Here is a 17,811-nt window from a genome sequence, read left to right on the forward strand (position 1 = left end):
GAATTTGCCATGAGGCCAGACTTATTAATGAAAAACTGTGAGCTTCTAAATGGAACCAATCTCCCCTGATGTGGTGTATTATTATTAAAGCAAAAAAGAATCTGCAAAACTGCTTTTATATTTAATTTTAACAATTAAATGGTTCACTTTTAGAAAACAAAAGTAGATCTTGTACCTGACCTTCACAAGATCTAAAATGTCATGATATCGGAATCGATTTTAAACAGAACGGACGGACAGGCGAACAGATAAACCACACAAAACTAATCATCATCATCAAACGCCATTTGAGCAAGGTCTTGAAATCCTCTTTAGCGACAGACACCCTGCTGTATTGCGTAGTACATATATGCATAATTAATTAATTATATTTTATGTGAAAAAAAGAGAGTTTGTTCATGCTGTATTGAGATATATGGCAGTAATTTGTGGTTCTTCCACTTTATAGTATTTTGACATCTCCCTTCACTACCACTACTTTGAATGTGAAGTATTTTTCTAATTCCTTCTCATTGTTATGTTGGAGCGATGAACTGCGCAGTGGTTTCCAAATCAGGGAGCTCTCCATATAGTTTTGGGGCCAGTGTCTTGTTCTGGCCTCTTGGTAAAGAGTGTAGTTTTGAAGGACATGGTCAGCATTTTCTGGTGACACTCCACAGCATATGTTGTCGCATTCTCTTGTGTCCGTTCCTGAGTCGAAGGATTAGACGTTGATCTTGTCGGGATAGCGAATGTTTAGTGCTGTTGTTGATATTAAGATAAACAGATGTGTATTATCTTATCTTATCTGAACTTATCTTGAAGCAACTTAAAACGATACAATGTTATGACAACCTTAATGTAATTATTCCCATTTCCAGTTTTGTAATCATTGTATTTTAAAATGTAACTATTTAATTTGTACCTTTACTAATAAAAAATATTTTTTTTTGGAAATAAAAAAGCCCAATAAAGAGAACAATAGCCCCAAAAAAAGAGGCAGAGCCAAAAAATGAGGCAACGAAAAGAGGCAAAAGCCCAAGGTTCCTAGGATACAAACAGCTCGACAACTGACGACAAAAGCTAAGGGTATCAAAAAAAAAAGTCCAAGGCTAACCCATCAGAGAAAAACCCCATTTCCGGTTTGGAGACCTAGAGGAGCTAACAGAGGACGAGATCTACAATATTTGACCTTGAAAGCGAAATCTACAATATTTGACATTAAAGATGCTACCGACAATATTTGACCTTTAAAGCGAAATATAAAGTATTTGACTTTGAAGACGAGACCAACAATGTTTGACCTTGAAAGCGAGACCTACAACATTTGGAATTAAAGACTAAAGATGTACTATTTTATCTTGAATATTAGACCTACACTATTTGACTAAGACTAAGACTGCTTTATTGATCCCTATGGAAATTTGTTGTGATGACAAGAACTTTTTCTCATTTAAAGAAACAATACAACGGAAATATTATATATATATATATATATATATATATATATATATAAACTTTTTCTGTGTTGTTCATTGAACAAAGAATAAAGCTATCTGCGACTTCCCTGTACTACAGCTGATTTGAAGCTTTGGTCCCGGGCGCCATGGTGCATGGTTTTGGGAATCTGTGACGAAAATTACGTGATTGGGTTAAATGAGTGTAAGCATTGTGGGATAGATTGTCTTCTATTTTTTTTTCTGGTCAATGTAATTCATGTGAGTGGAATAAATTGTGATCGACTGACGCAATGACTTCGGGTTTACAAAGCTGGGTATTTTTTAAGTAGATCTGGATAATATTACATTAAGCAGAAGTCCTGGTATTACAGATTTTTCAAACAGCCATTCAATTTAATGAACTGTTATCCTTTATAATTTTTAAAAATAGTTATATGTAATAATAAATATGTTGAAAATGATATTTGTTATTTTGCTATTGAGGTTGAAAAGTTTCATTGAGTAATAATGACATTTTTAATGTTACATTTTTATTGCATTCGATTCATTCAGTAGGATAATTCTGGTTTGACCGTTATAAATTCAAAGTATAAAACAAGCAAAATATGTAATACTTAAAAAAATAAAGCTTATCTAAGGGGAGGAACTAGACATTTACAACTATATCTCTCAATGATGTAGAATATTCATTTCCCTTGTTCAATATCAAACAAAATAATAAATTATCAATAATAAATTGACTATTTTTTTTAATTGATTCAGGTTTTGTTAGGTACAATAAATAATTGTTTGAAGTTTTAATTTGAAACAAGAATGGGTTAGGAAGTAATAACATGTTTGAAATTTGAACCCGACCGAGAGTCAGACATTGTATTATAAATTCATGTTATTGTCGGACCGTTGGGGCACCACACTTGATCTGTCGACCGTCTCTCTCCACTCCTCTCTGTCTTTCAACTTTACTAGAATCTCTTCCAATGTCCATTTTTTCATGTTGTCTTTGTCTTTCTTTGTCTGCATCTTCTTCTTTTCCCTGGTACAGTTCCCTGCAGGAAGGTCTTTTCATTATGATAACAGGGGATACACTTTAGTTGATTAATACACAAGGCAAAATTTTGAACAGGAGATACACACATTTAAAAAAAAAATTAATACTCAAAGTTTGCGACAATTAGTTGAATTCTAGTGAATGGCGTCATTAACATAGGAGAAACACGGAACCTACAGCTTCAATGAAGTCAAAAATGAAATCAAAAAAATGTTTGATTCTGTAGCTGCTACGGGAAACAGAATTGAACAATCAAGCAGTGCCGATCAAAACGGAAGTGACATTTGGATGGCGCGCAGAATCAAATGAAGACGTGCATTAAAAAATATTCTTTTTAAAATAAAAATCCCATCACCATTGAAACTTTTTTCTTCTCTACCTTCCCGCCTCCCGCTTAATTAACGTCCTTTTAAAAAAAAGGGAGCCTTCGCCGACGTAATCACGTGATTGTGCCTCGTTCTGGCCAGGACGTGCTCTAGCCCTCCAGCCGTACGGGCAAATGTTAATTAACTTAGTGGTTCAAGCCTCGCTCTCTGGTCACGTCCGTTTGCTATAAAGTATCAAAGCAAGAACAAGCATACATACATATCCATACACATCTCTACACACACATACATATCCATACACATCTCTACACACACATACGAACGAATTGGCCCACGACTTGATGGGCCCGATTGCGCGCGCGCTGACCAAAAGTTAGAATTGAATTGGAAGTTGTTTTTTTTCTTCGAGATTGGTGTTTTTAGGAGAATCGCTATCTCATCCGAGCCTCAAGTGTTTTCGAAAGTACTAGAAGAAATGGGAATCCTTGTACCATGAAATGGGCTGACAAACAATAACTCCCTGATCTGGAAAAGGACCATTGAACTGTTTGTTTCCAATTACGCAGAAAAGATTTAGAAATCTTCGTTCAATATCGAAAGTAGCTTTGTGGCTTGTCAAGTCGCGTGGCTGCAGCAAAAAGTTAGACCAAAGTAAATGTCACAAAGAAATAGGGCTTGGAAGAGTCCAAAATTATCAGAAAAAAATATGCTCATATTATTAAGTAGCACTCTTTTGGCGACTTGTCTGGTTGTGTATTCTGAGTCTCTGACAGTGACTCTTCTGTCTTGTGTTAATCTGTCAAGTGTTTATACTATCTAGTGTGTATTCTGACTAGTATCTATTCTGTCTAGTGTCTATTTTTGTTGAGTGTCTAATCTATCTAGTGTTTTTTTTTTGTCTAGTCTATTCTGACTAGCATATATTATGTCTAGTGTGTACTCTGTCTGGTATATATTGTCTCTAGTCTCTTCTATCTCGTGTCTCTTCTGGTTATTGTCTCCGTATTCCGTGATGCACCATCTTTAGTGATAAAGTCTTTAATTTTATGCCATAGATTTGTAAGTTATTAATGAATAAAACTATAAGATGAAGACTCTGGATATTGAATTTGAGACTCAAGCTGAATTATGTTTGCTCAGAGCATAAAGTTGACACCTAAACCTTCTCCCCAAATGCCTCATGCACCCTTAAAACGCCCCTGTGCCAATCTAACTCTATTGACTACCTGACATACGCTGGTGAAGAAACGGCGGTTGATCGTTGTGCTGACCATATGACACTCTCGTTAGTCGTTGGCTATAGAAAAGAAAAATGAACTCCACACCATCTGTTCCTAGATCGCAAAGTGAAAGATATTCTTAGTTTTTTAAATTAATGCACTTTGTATTTCAAACTGCATTCTTGCATTCATTAAATTACATATATCAAATTACAATGACATTTACAGTTGCCATCACGCACACAATATTTCCTCTGTTGACAGAGGTTCATGGTAAAAAAAAAAATAATCTGTATTCCCCTTGTAGTCCCCTCGATTCGACACCAACCTTTCTCTGGACTAGTTCTTATGACAAGCCATTCGATTTCTTCTTTCAAACCCCGAGCGGCCCTAAACAACGTCTTTGACTGATATTGACCACTGACCACATAGGGTCAAGCTTAGAATATTTGGGTTCAATGATGGTGTAACTCTTTGAATTCCGCAAGAGAATTGACTTTCCACAAGGACTATTGCGTTCTTGAAAGGATTATCGCGTTCTGGAATTCCCGACTTTAAGGCATTATTGCACAGGCATATTATATATACATTATTATTATATATTATATATATATATATATATATATATATATATATATATATATATATCATGGGCGTAGCCAGGATTTTTTTTCGGGGGGGGGGGTTTGGGGGGGATTTTTTTCTCTCCCCCCCCCCCGCGAAGTTTTTAAAAATATGTATTTATGTGTGTGTGTGTGTGTGTGTACATAATCTTTATTGCATTCTGACCCTTCATTCTTTCGGAAGACGTTTATTGTGCCCTAGAATAGGTTCTTCCATGAGATAGTGGAAAAATTGTAGATTCCCCGCCAATACTAGCAAGGGGGTCTGGGAGAGCAATAGGAGCTCCCCCAGCGCGGGGCGAAGCCCCGCCGCCAAGCACTATTTCAGGTATTGAAAGCCAACAAAATGCATATTCTGAGGTATCTACAGTGCATTTTAATGCTATTAAAAAGTTTTATTTCAAAAACCTAATGTGCTATTCTTACTGACTTAGACCCGCGCCGTTCGGAGCATTTGACGTCAAGCTGTTTCCATAAAAATCTGTCACTGGTAATGTCTGAAGCCTCTTCCCACCTGCCATGAGGACCTCAATGAATGAGTGGCGTCAAGTTGTACTAGGATATCATTGCAACTCTTCTTATGCGTAATTCATTTTGTCGGAGAACATGTCCCGCAAACCTCATGCGTCGCTCTCTCACAATCTTACTAATGGGTCGACTCCCAGTTCGGCATAGGATTTCCTTGATTTAAACCCGATCTCTATAACTGACTCCTAAAATCTGTCTTAGCCATCTTTGTTGAGTCACATTTAGTGTTTTTCAGTTTCGGCAGATGACTATTCACTAGTTTATTAAGGGAGCCCTGCCACTGGTAAAAATGTGTAACCACTCTTGAATACGCTCTTGGAATTAAGTGACTGTAGTTTGCTTTAGATTTTATATCGAAAAGAGAAGTTTTATCGTCAAAATCATCTGTTGGGGGTTTTCCACCTCAAAATGCTCTGTAGGGGGATCTTAAACTCAAAACCATCTGGAGGGGTTTTAAACTTTAAACAAACGCCATCTGTAGAAGAGGGGTTTAAACTCAAAACCCTCTATTGGATTGGCTACGCTCAAATAATTTTAGTGTGTAATTTGCTTTTTTTTTATATTGAAGAGGTATTTTTAGCATTAAACCCCCTCTGAATGGTGGTTTAAACTCAAAACCCCTTTTGGCAACGCTCATAGCATTTTGAGTGTGTAATTTGCTTTTTTTTTTTACACTGAAGATGTATTTTTTAGCCTCAAACCCCCCTGGCGGGGTGTTTAAACTCAAAACCCCTTTGGCTGCGTTCATAGATTTTAGTGTGAGTAATTTGCTTTTATTTATATTGAAGAGGTACTTTTTAGCTTCAAACTCCACTGGAGGGGAGTTTAAACTCAAAACCCCTTTGACTACACTCAAAACATTTTGAGTGTATAATTTGCTTTGTTTTTATTATTAAAGAGGTATTTTTTACCTTCAAACCCCGCTAAAGTGGGGTTTAAACTAAAAATTAAAAGTCAAAACACATTTAGCTACGCTCATAACATTTTGAGTGAGTAATTAACTTTTTTTTATATTGAAGAGGGGGTTTATCGTAAATTTTGGAGGGGCTTTTAAAATCAAAATATCCCTTAACTGTGCTCTTGGAATTAGGCGATTTTCGTTTGCATTTTTGTTTTGTTTTGTTTTATAGAAGAGGGGGGGTTAACTGCAAAAACCCCAAGTAGGGGGTTTAAAACTCAAAACCCCTAGTAGGGGGTTTTAAACTCAAAACCCCCTGGAAAGGGGTTTTAATTTCAAAACCCCATTGGTTGTGCTGGGGCAATTGATGGTTTAGTATTAAAATCTCACCTAAAATAAACAAAATCAAAGCAAAAAATCATTCACTAAATTCCGATCCCCCCCCCCCCCCAAGGGGGGATTTCATTTCGTATGGGGGGGGGGGGTGGCAACATATATGCTGCATAGATTGGGGGGGGGGGAGGGAACATTGGCTGTTTTAACTGTTACGTGCTGCAGACCAGCTCAAATTGAAAACAAAAATGAGGGGGGTTGGCAGTAAGAGAGAGGTTGTATTGTTAATGATAGCAAGAAAAACAACTATAGATTCTGACAGGGGTAGTTATCTCTGCAGAATTGTAGATAATAGTCATGTCCCGTAACTCGCGGCAGCTTGACGACGAGATTTATGTTTCTTGGCAAGGGACTCTATTCGAAACATCTGATGTTATTTAGAACTGCTTGTATTTATAGACTGCACACTAACAGAAGACAAAGGGTAGGAATGAGCTATCATGAAGACGTTTCATGTCTTCTCTCTCTCTTCCTCTCTCTCCCTCTGTTTTGTTTTTCTCTCTCTCTGTCTCTCCTTGTCTGTCTCTCTCTCTCTCTGTTTTCTCTGTCTCTCTCTCTCTGTCCCTCTCTGTCTCTCTCTTTCTGTCCCTCTCCGTCTCTCTCTGTCTCTCTCTGTCTCTCTCTTTCTGTCCCTCTCTGTCTCTCTCTGTCTCTCTCTCTGTCCCTCTCTGTCTCTCTCTCTCTCTCTGTTTGTCTCTCTCTGTCACTCTCTCTCTCTCTGTCCCTCTCTGTCTCTCTCTGTCTCTCTCTCTGTTTTCTCTGTCTCTCTCTCTCTCTGTCCCTCTCTGTCTCTCTCTGTCTCTCTCACTCTCTGTTTTCTCTGTCTCTCTCTCTGTCCCTCTCTGTCTCTCTCTCTCTCTGTTTTCACTGTCTCTCTCTGTCTCTCTCTTTCTGTCCCTCCCTCTCTGTCTCTCTCTGTCTCTCTCTCTGTTTTCTCTGTCTCTCTCTCTGTCCCTCTCTGTCTCTCTCTGTTTTCTCTGTCTCTCTCTCTCTGTTTTCTCTGTCTCTCTCTCTCTGTCCCTCTCTGTCTGTCTCTCTCTCTGCTTTCTCTGTCTCTCTCTGTCTCTCTCTCTGTCTCTCTCTGTCTCTCTCTGTCTCTCTCTTTCTGTCCCTCTCTGTCTCTCTCTGTCTCTCTCTCTCTCTGTCCCTCACTGTCTCTCCTTGTCTCTCTATTTTTCTCTCTGTCTCTTTCTGTCCCTCTCTGTCACTCTCTTTCAATCTGTCTCTCCTTATCTCTCTGTTTTTCTCTCTGTCTCTCTCAGTCTCTCTGTCACTCTCTTTCAATATGTCTCTCTCTGTCCCTCTCTATCCCTCTCTGCCTCCCTCTGTCTCTCTCTGTCCCTCTCTATCCCTCTCTGCCTCCCTCTGTCTCTCTCTGTCCCTCTCTATCCCTCTCTGCCTCCCTCTGTCTCTCTCTGTCCCTCTCTCTCTTTCAATCTGCCTCTCTCTGTCCCTCTCTGTCTCTCTCTCTGTACCTCTCTCTCCTTCAATCTGTCTCTCTCTGTCCCTCTCTGTCTCTCTTTCTGTCCCTCTCTCTCTTTCAATCTGTCTCTCTCTCTGTCTCTCTCCGTCTCTCTGTCTCTCTGAAAGAAATAGCGCTAATTAAATTAAAAACAGTTGGTAAAAATATTATTAATCGCACAGATTTATTATTAATGGTCTAGAACTATTACAAATTTAATTACACGACTGATCCAAAAACGTATCAACTTATCGATACAATTACACTTCGTATAACCTTTTTTTTTTTTGCAATCTTTTGGACAGATGATGTTAACGTCCTCTGTTTTCCACTACCGACGGTCAACTAGTAAGCCTTTAAAATCAGGGAGAGAATTCAAAACAAAGTGGTTGGGCAATTTTGAATATCATCTCTTGGAATACATTTATTTCTGAAGTGAGCAATTTAAAAAAGAGTACCTCTTTTAATATTGATCGACCCCCCCCCCCTTGTAGTGTCTCTTAAAAACATATACTATTTACCAATCCGCCTCTGCAACCTTAGACACAACCTCAATAGTTGTTTTCGTCTACCGTTATTGACTGGTCATTCAATGACCAGAAGTGACCATATGGGCAAGTTTAGTGGTAACATTAGGCAATCTCTGTCTGGTCCTGCTGTAGCTATGTAAATGGAGAAAAAAAAATAGGGAGGGGGGGGGGGAGAAAGGGTAAGAGGAAAGGAACCTTGGGGGGGGGGGGTAGTGAGGGACTGAAAGAGGGAGTTAAATCCACAACTGCTGCTGTTAAATCGATTCCTCAAATCAGTAAATCGGAATCTGTCCATCTCCCCTGCCCCTGCGTGAGTTTCTTCCTAGATGGTCTCTAGCATTCGTACTTGATATAAAGCAGAAAGTGAATTGGGGGGGGGGTAGAATAACGCCCCTTTAACAGTCACAAAACTAACTAAAGCAGATTAATTCAGAGAACAAAAAACAATAGTCATTGGACGTAAGTGTTTTATTAACAAAAAGACAAAGCGTGGGTCTCTATTGAAATAACAGACACTTCTGTATAGTCCATGAACTCATTCTAGCGACCAGCGATACGACAGTTCCATTAGCGGTTATTGTCAGTGGGTAGCTTGGAACGCTGCTTTTGATAGAACTGTGGAACAAAGAGACTGCCATTAAAACAGTTTGCTCAGATCATCTACCAAGAGTGGATGAGAGCATTGATAATTAGGAACAATGACAGGGATAAAAAAAAAAAGTAAAGGTGCACCTTTCAGAACTTGCGATCTATTGGGGCAGATGATGTAAATCTCACCTTTTTCTGGAACCGAGTGTTAATGAGGGTGTCGAGTGGCCAGCACAACGACCTACCTCATTTATTTTTAATAACTAATGTCAGAAACCCATTAGAGTTGGGTGGACCCAGGAGTATCCTAAAACTCCCGAAGCACAAGGGCCCAGTCTTCAGCATGATTCGAACTCTAAACTTCTGTTCTGAAGCCCAGCGCTCTATCACTCAGCCACCACTCCACAGATGCCTATGCAAAGTGAATGAACTGGTTTGCCTATAGATATAAATACCTTTTGGTTTACTTACATTCTATGGTGTGTTGTTAGAAAGCTTGGCCTAGTGTTCAGAAACGTTTCTCTTTCGTGGTCGAAGATGATCAGAATCTCATTTTCTATGAGCCTGAAGATGGCTGTCGAGTCTAATCGTGGCTTTTGTTTTTAAAATTACAATGCAGTAATTGTACTACTCTATTGTTTGCATTGCTTTGATGTTTTAGGCTCATCCCTGTATGTTGAAGTCAGCTAGACGCTTTGCCTCTTGTCCTGAAACACTAATATAGGGTTACAATCACCGGTGTCGAGATCTTGAGAGTATCTTGAAATCTCCTGTATTCAGCCCCATGGTGAACACTTTGCCATAAAATAGTCGTCTGGGGCAACTATCCGACATACAGAGCTATGTCCAGCCATATGCAATTGGTACCTTTTTGCTTTAACAACAATACTGTTTTCATTTAGCTGATATAAAATGATAGTGCATTAAACTAAAACAGTTCGTATAGTACTAGTCTAAGCTGTAGTTGATCTTGAAAATAGGTCTATATGATTGTGGTAATGTCGATTAATTTTAAATTTAAAGAAAATACTTGTTTAATAACATTCATTGAACAGGTCGCCATTTTTTTTCGGACAGCAGTCATATTGCAATCACGTGAAAGTCCTAATATTGGATTTTCTCCATATTTTTCAAAATCGCAGTTACCTACTCTTTACATTCCGATGTTTAAGATCTAGATTACATTCCTTAATAAAATACTATAAGGTAGAAAAAGAAGAGAAAGCGATACGGAGAAATGTGAAAAAATGAAAAGAAGGTTGAAAGAGATATTGAAATAGACTAAACAATGTCAACGACGTCTTTTTGCTACCAACTAAATAAAAACAAATTAGCTTGTGTCACGAACGAAAGAGCTTAGAAATTTGACTTGACTAGCGCTATTAGAGCATGGAATGGGTTGCCTGAGCTAGCCAGGAAAACCAGTGACTTGACAGAATTTAAGTCATTGGTTAATATGCATGGCTGAATGCATGACGCGTAGGATGTCATTATCTTCTTTTTTGAAGTAACGTCTGTAACATATAAGATAAGAAGATGAGATAAAAAAAAACGTGAACAAGACATTATTGCAAACATTTAAAAAAGTATACGCTATCGGTAAAGTACGAAATGTGGCTTTTTTTTTTTTTTTGAAGGCCTAAATGTTGTCGGTCGGTCGTTGACTTATAGCTTCACTCTCGGGCAGTACAACTAAACCAATGTAGGGGTATTTTATTTAAATATAGGACTTGAAACAACTTGAATAAACTTCTTTTATAAAACAAAAATAAATAAAACTTTTTTTTCCACAATATAGAGATTATAGACGAAGTCAACTTGTGATGAAATGAAATAAATCCAGAAGTAATACTATAAAATGGTATTTTAAACTAAATCTGACGACAAAAACAAAAAAAAAACCAAAACCAAACCAACAACACTTCTTTACTGTTTTAAATCTCTTTGTCGTCTGCCGTTTTAAATTTGCAGCGCACTAGATCTATTGTAATTTCATCATTCTCAGTGCTTAGCAATCAACTAATGGCTAACTTCTTCTTACTGTCTCCTTGGAAACACACTCTCTCTCTCTCTCTCTCTCTCTCTCTCTCTCCATAACACTAGACATTCTAAAGAAAGCCTTTTGCACTTTCAGGCCAAACTTGAAAATAATTTCTCCATGTCTAGGCAAAGTAACGTACATACGATCAAATTGTCTTTTAGTTTCTACACCGACTACAGAATAAACTTGTTCTTTATAATTCTCCGCCATTGTCGGAAATCTCCAGCCATCAACTATAGTTTGTCTGGTCGTTACTAGAGTAAACAGATGCCTTGAAATACTTTAAATTTCGCGCCCCTGCCTCGTTTTGAATACAAAGTAGGTTTAAAGCTTATTTATCGTCTGTTGAAATGAAGTTCTTGTATGCAAGTTCCTCAATAATAACCCAGATTAAACCCAGACTTAATTCTTAAATTCTTACATTTTCATTCATTCAGATTACAGGGATTCCCAAACTTTTTCCTTAACGGAACACTTCGCACATTCTGATTATTTAGCGGAACAATTTACTTTTTTTAATAAAGAGATTAATTCACGTGCTGGCCTACTAGTTGATTATTCCAGTAGTCCGTGGAACACCTATTCAGGCCTCGCGGAACACTTGGGGTTCCTCGGAACACAGCTTGGGAAACACTGATTCAGAATATTTCACCGTAAGAATGTTTAACGAGATGTCTCTTCTAGTTGTTTTTTTCTCCCTCTGCTTTCAGCCGTTCGAGTAGTGGCTCTTCTCGGCTCCTATTCCGGGATTCCAGTGGTCACGTGGGCTCCGGTGCACCGTGACGTGATTGGAGAGAACTCACAAGATGGCGTCATATCGACATTCGGGACCTACGATGATTTCGCCAGCGCCGCCATTGTCGTAATGAGACACTTGAAGTGGACAAAGACAGGTTCGTTACGACATCTTCCTCTGCACTTTTTGTCTGGCCTCGTGGTCTGGGGGAATTTTTTGCTTGTCTGCAATTCCCTTAAGCCTTTGGTTTCCTTTTGTTTCTAGCAATGGGTGTGAGTGGGTGAATGTAACAGAGAATATTAGTCTAGTGTTCTGCTTTAACGAAGTTACAAACAAGGTTGTGAAACAGTTGGACAGTATGGGCGAACAGTTACTACTGTCGAATCCTGTAAATTACATCACATCGGGACTTAATCGTTTTGGCCCTAATTACCTACAGGTCCCACTAACTAAATTCGATTTTTTTCGTTAATTTAGAATTTCGGTCTCAAAACTGTTTGGTTTATACAGTAACAAACCCTGATTAAAAAATTATAGGAAAATTGTGTTTGATTTTTGTGTTTACTATGGTAGCGGCTGCCATCTTGTTTTTGTGTATGATTTTTAAAAAGCCAAAATCGTGGGAGCAGTGGCTGAGTGGTTAAGCGCTCGGCTACTGGACCTGGTGTCATGGGTTTGAGTCTCGGTGAAGACTGATTTAGGATTTCTGGATTTTTAGGGCGCCCCTGAGCTCACCCGACTCTCTAATGGGTACCTGTCTTTAGTTGAGGAAAGCAAAGGAGGTAGGTCGTTGTGCTGGCCACATGACACCCTGCTCTTTAATTGTTGGCCACAGAATCAGATAACCTTTACAAATATAGACACTCTGAACGACATTTTCTCAGTTGAGTGGTCTTTCCACCTGTGAAGAGCATGGCTACCATTGCGCAAAGGAGTTCAGTGCGCCAGGACTCTCGACCAAAGTGGGCTCATACTCTAAGAATAGTAGTGACCTAGTTTAGTTTAGAGATTATGTTAGTTGTTTTTTTTTAATAACTATATTGTGCATTGTTTTTAGCGACGGGAAAAGTGGTGACGTTGTCAGACAGACGAAGGTCGAATAGTGATAGAGAATGGCGTACAGGGAGAACAAGATGGCTACGGCTTAGAGAACGTCGAATAGTGATAGAGAATGGCGTACAGGGAGAACAGGATGGCTAGGGCTTAGAGAACGTCGAATAGTGATAGAGAATGGCGTACAGGGAGAACAGGATGGCTAGGGCTTAGAGAACGTCGAATAGTAATAGAGAATGGCGTACAGGGAGAACAAGATGGCTACGGCTTAGAGAACGTCGAATAGTGATAGAGAATGGCGTACAGGGAGAACAAGATGGCTACGGCTTAGAGAACGTCGAATAGTGATAGAGAATGGCGTACATGGAGAACAAGATGGCTAGGGCTTAGAGAACGTCGAATAGTGATAGAGAATGGCGTACAGGGAAAACAAGATGTATAGGGCTTAGAGAAGGTCGAATAGTGATAGAGAATGGCGTACAGGGAAAACAAGATGTGTAGGGCTTAGAGAAGGTCGAATAGTGATAGAGAATGGCATACAGGGAGAACAAGATGGCTAGGGCTTAGAGAAAGTCGAATAGTGATAGAGAATGGCGTACAGGGAGAACAAGATAGCTAGGGCTTAGAGAAGGTCGAATAGTAATAGAGACTGGTAAGAAAACGACAGATAGTGACATAACACGATCAACCTCATCTGTAACTAAATACATCAGTTGAAGTATTCAGTCTTGATTACTTGTATCATTGTTGATTGAAATGTCTCTTGGCTAGTTGAGACTACTTAAGTGAAGTATTATTGGATTTATGCAACACACAACATTCTAGCCAGGTCAGAGTATACATAGATTCTTAATCTATTTACTGAACATAAATTTACTTAAAACAATAGTACATATTATGTTGTTTAATGATAATTCTGGTAAATATATTTTTAAAAAAAGGGAGATACAAAAATCTATAGTACTATAGTATGTAATCTTTTAAAGGAAGGTAACTCTTCTTTTTACATTTAATATTATTGTATGTGTTACCTCGTTGAGATTCATAAATTACTGTTATACATTGACAGCCAAATATAGTTTGCGTATGCAGTATCAATTGAATACTAAATAAATTGATATTCATAAAGCCATACTATAATCCTATAAATATTTATTACAGGGCGACCCCTTAAACGAAATTGAGGGAGCCAAATATTAAGCATGATTTGTTCTAATTCAATATCCACAGAATCATTTAATACACACAGAGTTATAGATTTATTCTTTAAAGATTTATTACAGGGTGCGCCCCCCCCCCCCCCCCAAACGAATTAGAAAAGCAAAAGATGAAGACCGAAAAAAAACCCCACAATGATTTAAAAACCATCCTGTATCTATATCTAAATGAACAGAAAAGTCAAATCCATATAGCGCCAATAGCACGGATGTGCTTCAGATGCGATCCATGATCACCAGACTAGAAATAACTTTTCAACATTTCACCAAAATGAAGAAACAATGATCCTCTAACAAATGTAGAGCTACTTGATATCAACTAAGATCACCGCTAATATCTAAGAAACGTTCTTGCCAAGTTGTAAATACAGACCAACATTTTTATGTATAGAACTTTTTGATTTGAAAGATATAGAAGAAACAATAACAAACCCAATGATAGTTAGAAATTCTCAATGAACACATCTGCAGGATATGCAAATTTTAAATCGTTATTAATAGGACCACTTCAAGATGCAAACCAAAGTTTGTCCATTCTTTATCTTTAGCATGCGCTTTGTTTTTCATTTGTTTTAAAATAGCATTTTTGTACGAGAAGGAAGGAGACTGCGGCTATCTTATAGATGAATTGAGAAATCGATATCTAGGGGAAAACGAATTTACAGAAGCGTTGGTGGTACAGACGAGGCCAGGATACAACTCCACTATCGCTGATGGATTGGCCCGGACCAAATCTTTAACCAGAAGTAAGTAATCAGCTCTTTAACGTGATTGTTTTTTCTCTATCTTTGATTTTCTTAACTCCTTGCAATAGTCGAAGCGACAGATTCTTAAAAAAATGTAACTCTATTTGGGCCAAAGGATGGACAGGAACGCTAAAATTGGAAAAGTTTTTTTTTTTTTTCTACACCGGAAAGTAAAAAGAAAAATTTTATATTTAAGAGCATTAGTTGAAAAAACGAGCTGCGCCTCCAGCCAATAGCTAACGCCGTTACATTTTAACAAGTGCGAGTACTACTTCCTTTTTATTTTACCGACTTGTGGGACGGAATGAAAGCAAGACGACAGAGCCTGTTGTTTGCCCTTTGGCCACTGGGCTAATTTCCACTAATTGGTCCTTTTTATACGTTGCTTCTGGCATTTTATTGAGACAGATTAGCCATCGGGTGGTGTTTTGTTTATGTAAAGCTCAACAAACAGAATGTGGTACATCCTACCCTAGTACACTGGTGAATTCCATTGTATATTTGTTAGAACCAAGGAATCAAATTATAAAGCTCATGAACTGTTTTGTTTTACAAAGTTTCGGATGTTACTTTAAAATTGAAGATTGTTATATCCTATGGGGTTAACCCAAACCACCCGCAAGACGGCGGGGGAGGGCGGCGGGCAAGGTTGAAATCCGGGACCAAAGATACGACAGTCCAGAGCGCATGCCATACGACTAGGCAGCCATCCAGTTTTAGAGATTCGTGCATAAAATAAACAGAAATCAGAGAGACTAAGTGAAGACCTACATTTGATTCGGGATTTTTAGGACGCCCCTGATCCCCCCCCCCCACAACTCTAATGGATACCTGACTTGCATTGAGAAAGTAAAGGTGGTTGGTCGTTGTACTGGCCTCTTGATACCCTAATTAAAGTCAAACATGAAAACTTGGAAAAACAATTTGAAGTCAGTACTTTAGGACTCGTCCAGGGTTTATCGAAAAATTCCCGTTTCGCTAAAAGAGGTTATTTTGGTTTACTGCAGCATGCAGGCGTTGGAAGGTTGGAAGCGTTCCTCGCGGTGGTGGAACGTCTTCTGCAGCTCGTGGAACGTCTTCTGCATCTCAATGTACATAGTTTTATTCAATGGGTTCCGGCCCATTCTGGTCTGGTCAGGTATCAGAGGGCTGAATTTTTAGCAAAGTCCGCGGCGCAAACGGCAACCCTACATGATTAACCGTGCACTTTCGCAAGTGTACGATCCCTGGCCGACACCCCATTGTTGGCACTTTGGTTCGACGGTTGGGACGCTTCCGATTAACTCCGAGAGCTCCATAGGCAGATGAGTAGACCAGACCGAAAGGACGCGAAGTGGGAGTTCAAACGTGCGAAACAGGCCGTCCTAACTCAGTTCCGAGTCTGACACTGTCCAATAGGCTCGTACTTTGGAGGGTTTAGGGAGAACTACGACACACGGTGCAGCCACTGCGTCGAGGACGTAGAAACTGTAAACCACGTTCTTAATGAATGCCGCGTTCTGCATGAGGGACGATCGGGACAGGGATTTGAGAGAGAGAGAGAGAACTGGTTCGTGTGCGGCATTAGGGCTGTCCTTGTACAGGGGCAAGGCGACCTTAAAACTCACTGCCCGCTTCCTCTTCGTGCTCTAAGGGAGTAATTCTCAGCATCAACATAGAAAGAAACCCATTAGTATTGGGTGGATTCAGGGGCGCTCTAGAAATCCCGTAGTTCAAAATCCCAGTCTTTACCGAACTTTAAACCCAGGACCCGAGGTTTGGAAGCCATTCAACCACCGCGCCCTTATAGATATTAATAGATGTAATGTATATATTTTTTTGTTGTTGTCCAAGACCTTCAGACCTTCAACCTTGCGATCTATAGGTCTTCTGTTTTAGCGGTTATAGAGGGTGTCATGTTTCCATCTCGACGACGAATGTCTTTAATTTTTTTCCCACAACTAAGTAAGCTACCAAATAGAGCTAGGTGGACTCAGAGGCGCCTTAAAGATCCCAAAATTTTAAAAAATCCCAGTCGCCTAAGACTATGGCACAACAAAAAAAATGTGGACCTCGTGCCTCTCAAAAATTTGAGAATCCTTTCATTATAACACTTGAGAGATTGACACCCAGGCTGCAAAGCTACTTATAATATTTTCGTAAGCTTGTGTATGCTGAGCCTAATGGAGTAAACCAATCTGTCCACTAGACCTGATTTCAAACCGCTCCCTAACTGCTTCCAAGTTTGTTGACAAAGCAAAGATAAACTACCCTGGTTCTAGTCACTACATTGTCTTATTTTGTTTGCTCATTTTGTTTTGTTAATCTGTGAGACATCCTGATTTTGTATGCACACACAATATTTAGTGGTGGCGAAATGACAAAAGAGTTGGATCGCTGTCAAAGGATATTAGGTTTTTAAATGAACACGATGCGAAAATGGATTCAGAAAAGTGATACATACATATATCTTTCAGTGTATAGAAGGAGGAAAAGGACCGAACTGTAGGAGAACCCTAGAAATGAAATTTAGATGATACTAGAAGGTATTATAAAAAGGTATGACAGAGTGATCTCATTAGAAAGTATATGTCTGTGTAAAAAAAAGTTTCCTTTTCAGACCTTGCCATTTATAGGGCAGATGAAGTAAAGGTCATCTGTTTCTGTGGCCTACGATTTTACGAGGGTGTCATGTGGCCAGCACACCGACCAATCGCCTTTACTTTCCCCAACTAATGTCAGGTACTCATTAGAAAACTGGGTGGACTCAGAGGCACCCAGGATCCCGGAATTAAAAATCACAGTCTTCACCAGGATTCGAACCTGGGAATTCGGTACGAAAGCCAAGCACTTTACCGCTAGGCCACCGTATCTACTTATGTCTTTTTATGAGCCTAAATTTGGTTTGAAAAACTGAAGCCTTTTTATCTAATAGATATTACTCTGAGTATCAAAGTAGTTGTGGAAATTTAGTAGCTGCGAAT

The 17,811-nt window shown here is 39.0% G+C and overlaps 1 protein-coding gene across 1 annotated transcript in view; it reads left to right on the plus strand.

Moving 5' to 3' along the window:
- The window catches only part of LOC106067796 (atrial natriuretic peptide receptor 1-like), a 91,463-nt gene that overhangs the window by 31,668 nt on the left and 41,984 nt on the right, over positions 1–17,811 (plus strand). Inside the window, exons 3-4 of the mRNA XM_056006921.1 lie at positions 11,807–11,989; positions 14,684–14,848. Of these exons, the coding sequence (XP_055862896.1) occupies positions 11,807–11,989; positions 14,684–14,848 (348 nt within the window). The remainder of the gene's footprint in view (positions 1–11,806; positions 11,990–14,683; positions 14,849–17,811) is intronic.

This window comes from Biomphalaria glabrata, chromosome 12 (assembly GCF_947242115.1).
Source record: "Biomphalaria glabrata chromosome 12, xgBioGlab47.1, whole genome shotgun sequence".
Lineage (NCBI taxonomy): Eukaryota > Metazoa > Mollusca > Gastropoda > Planorbidae > Biomphalaria > Biomphalaria glabrata.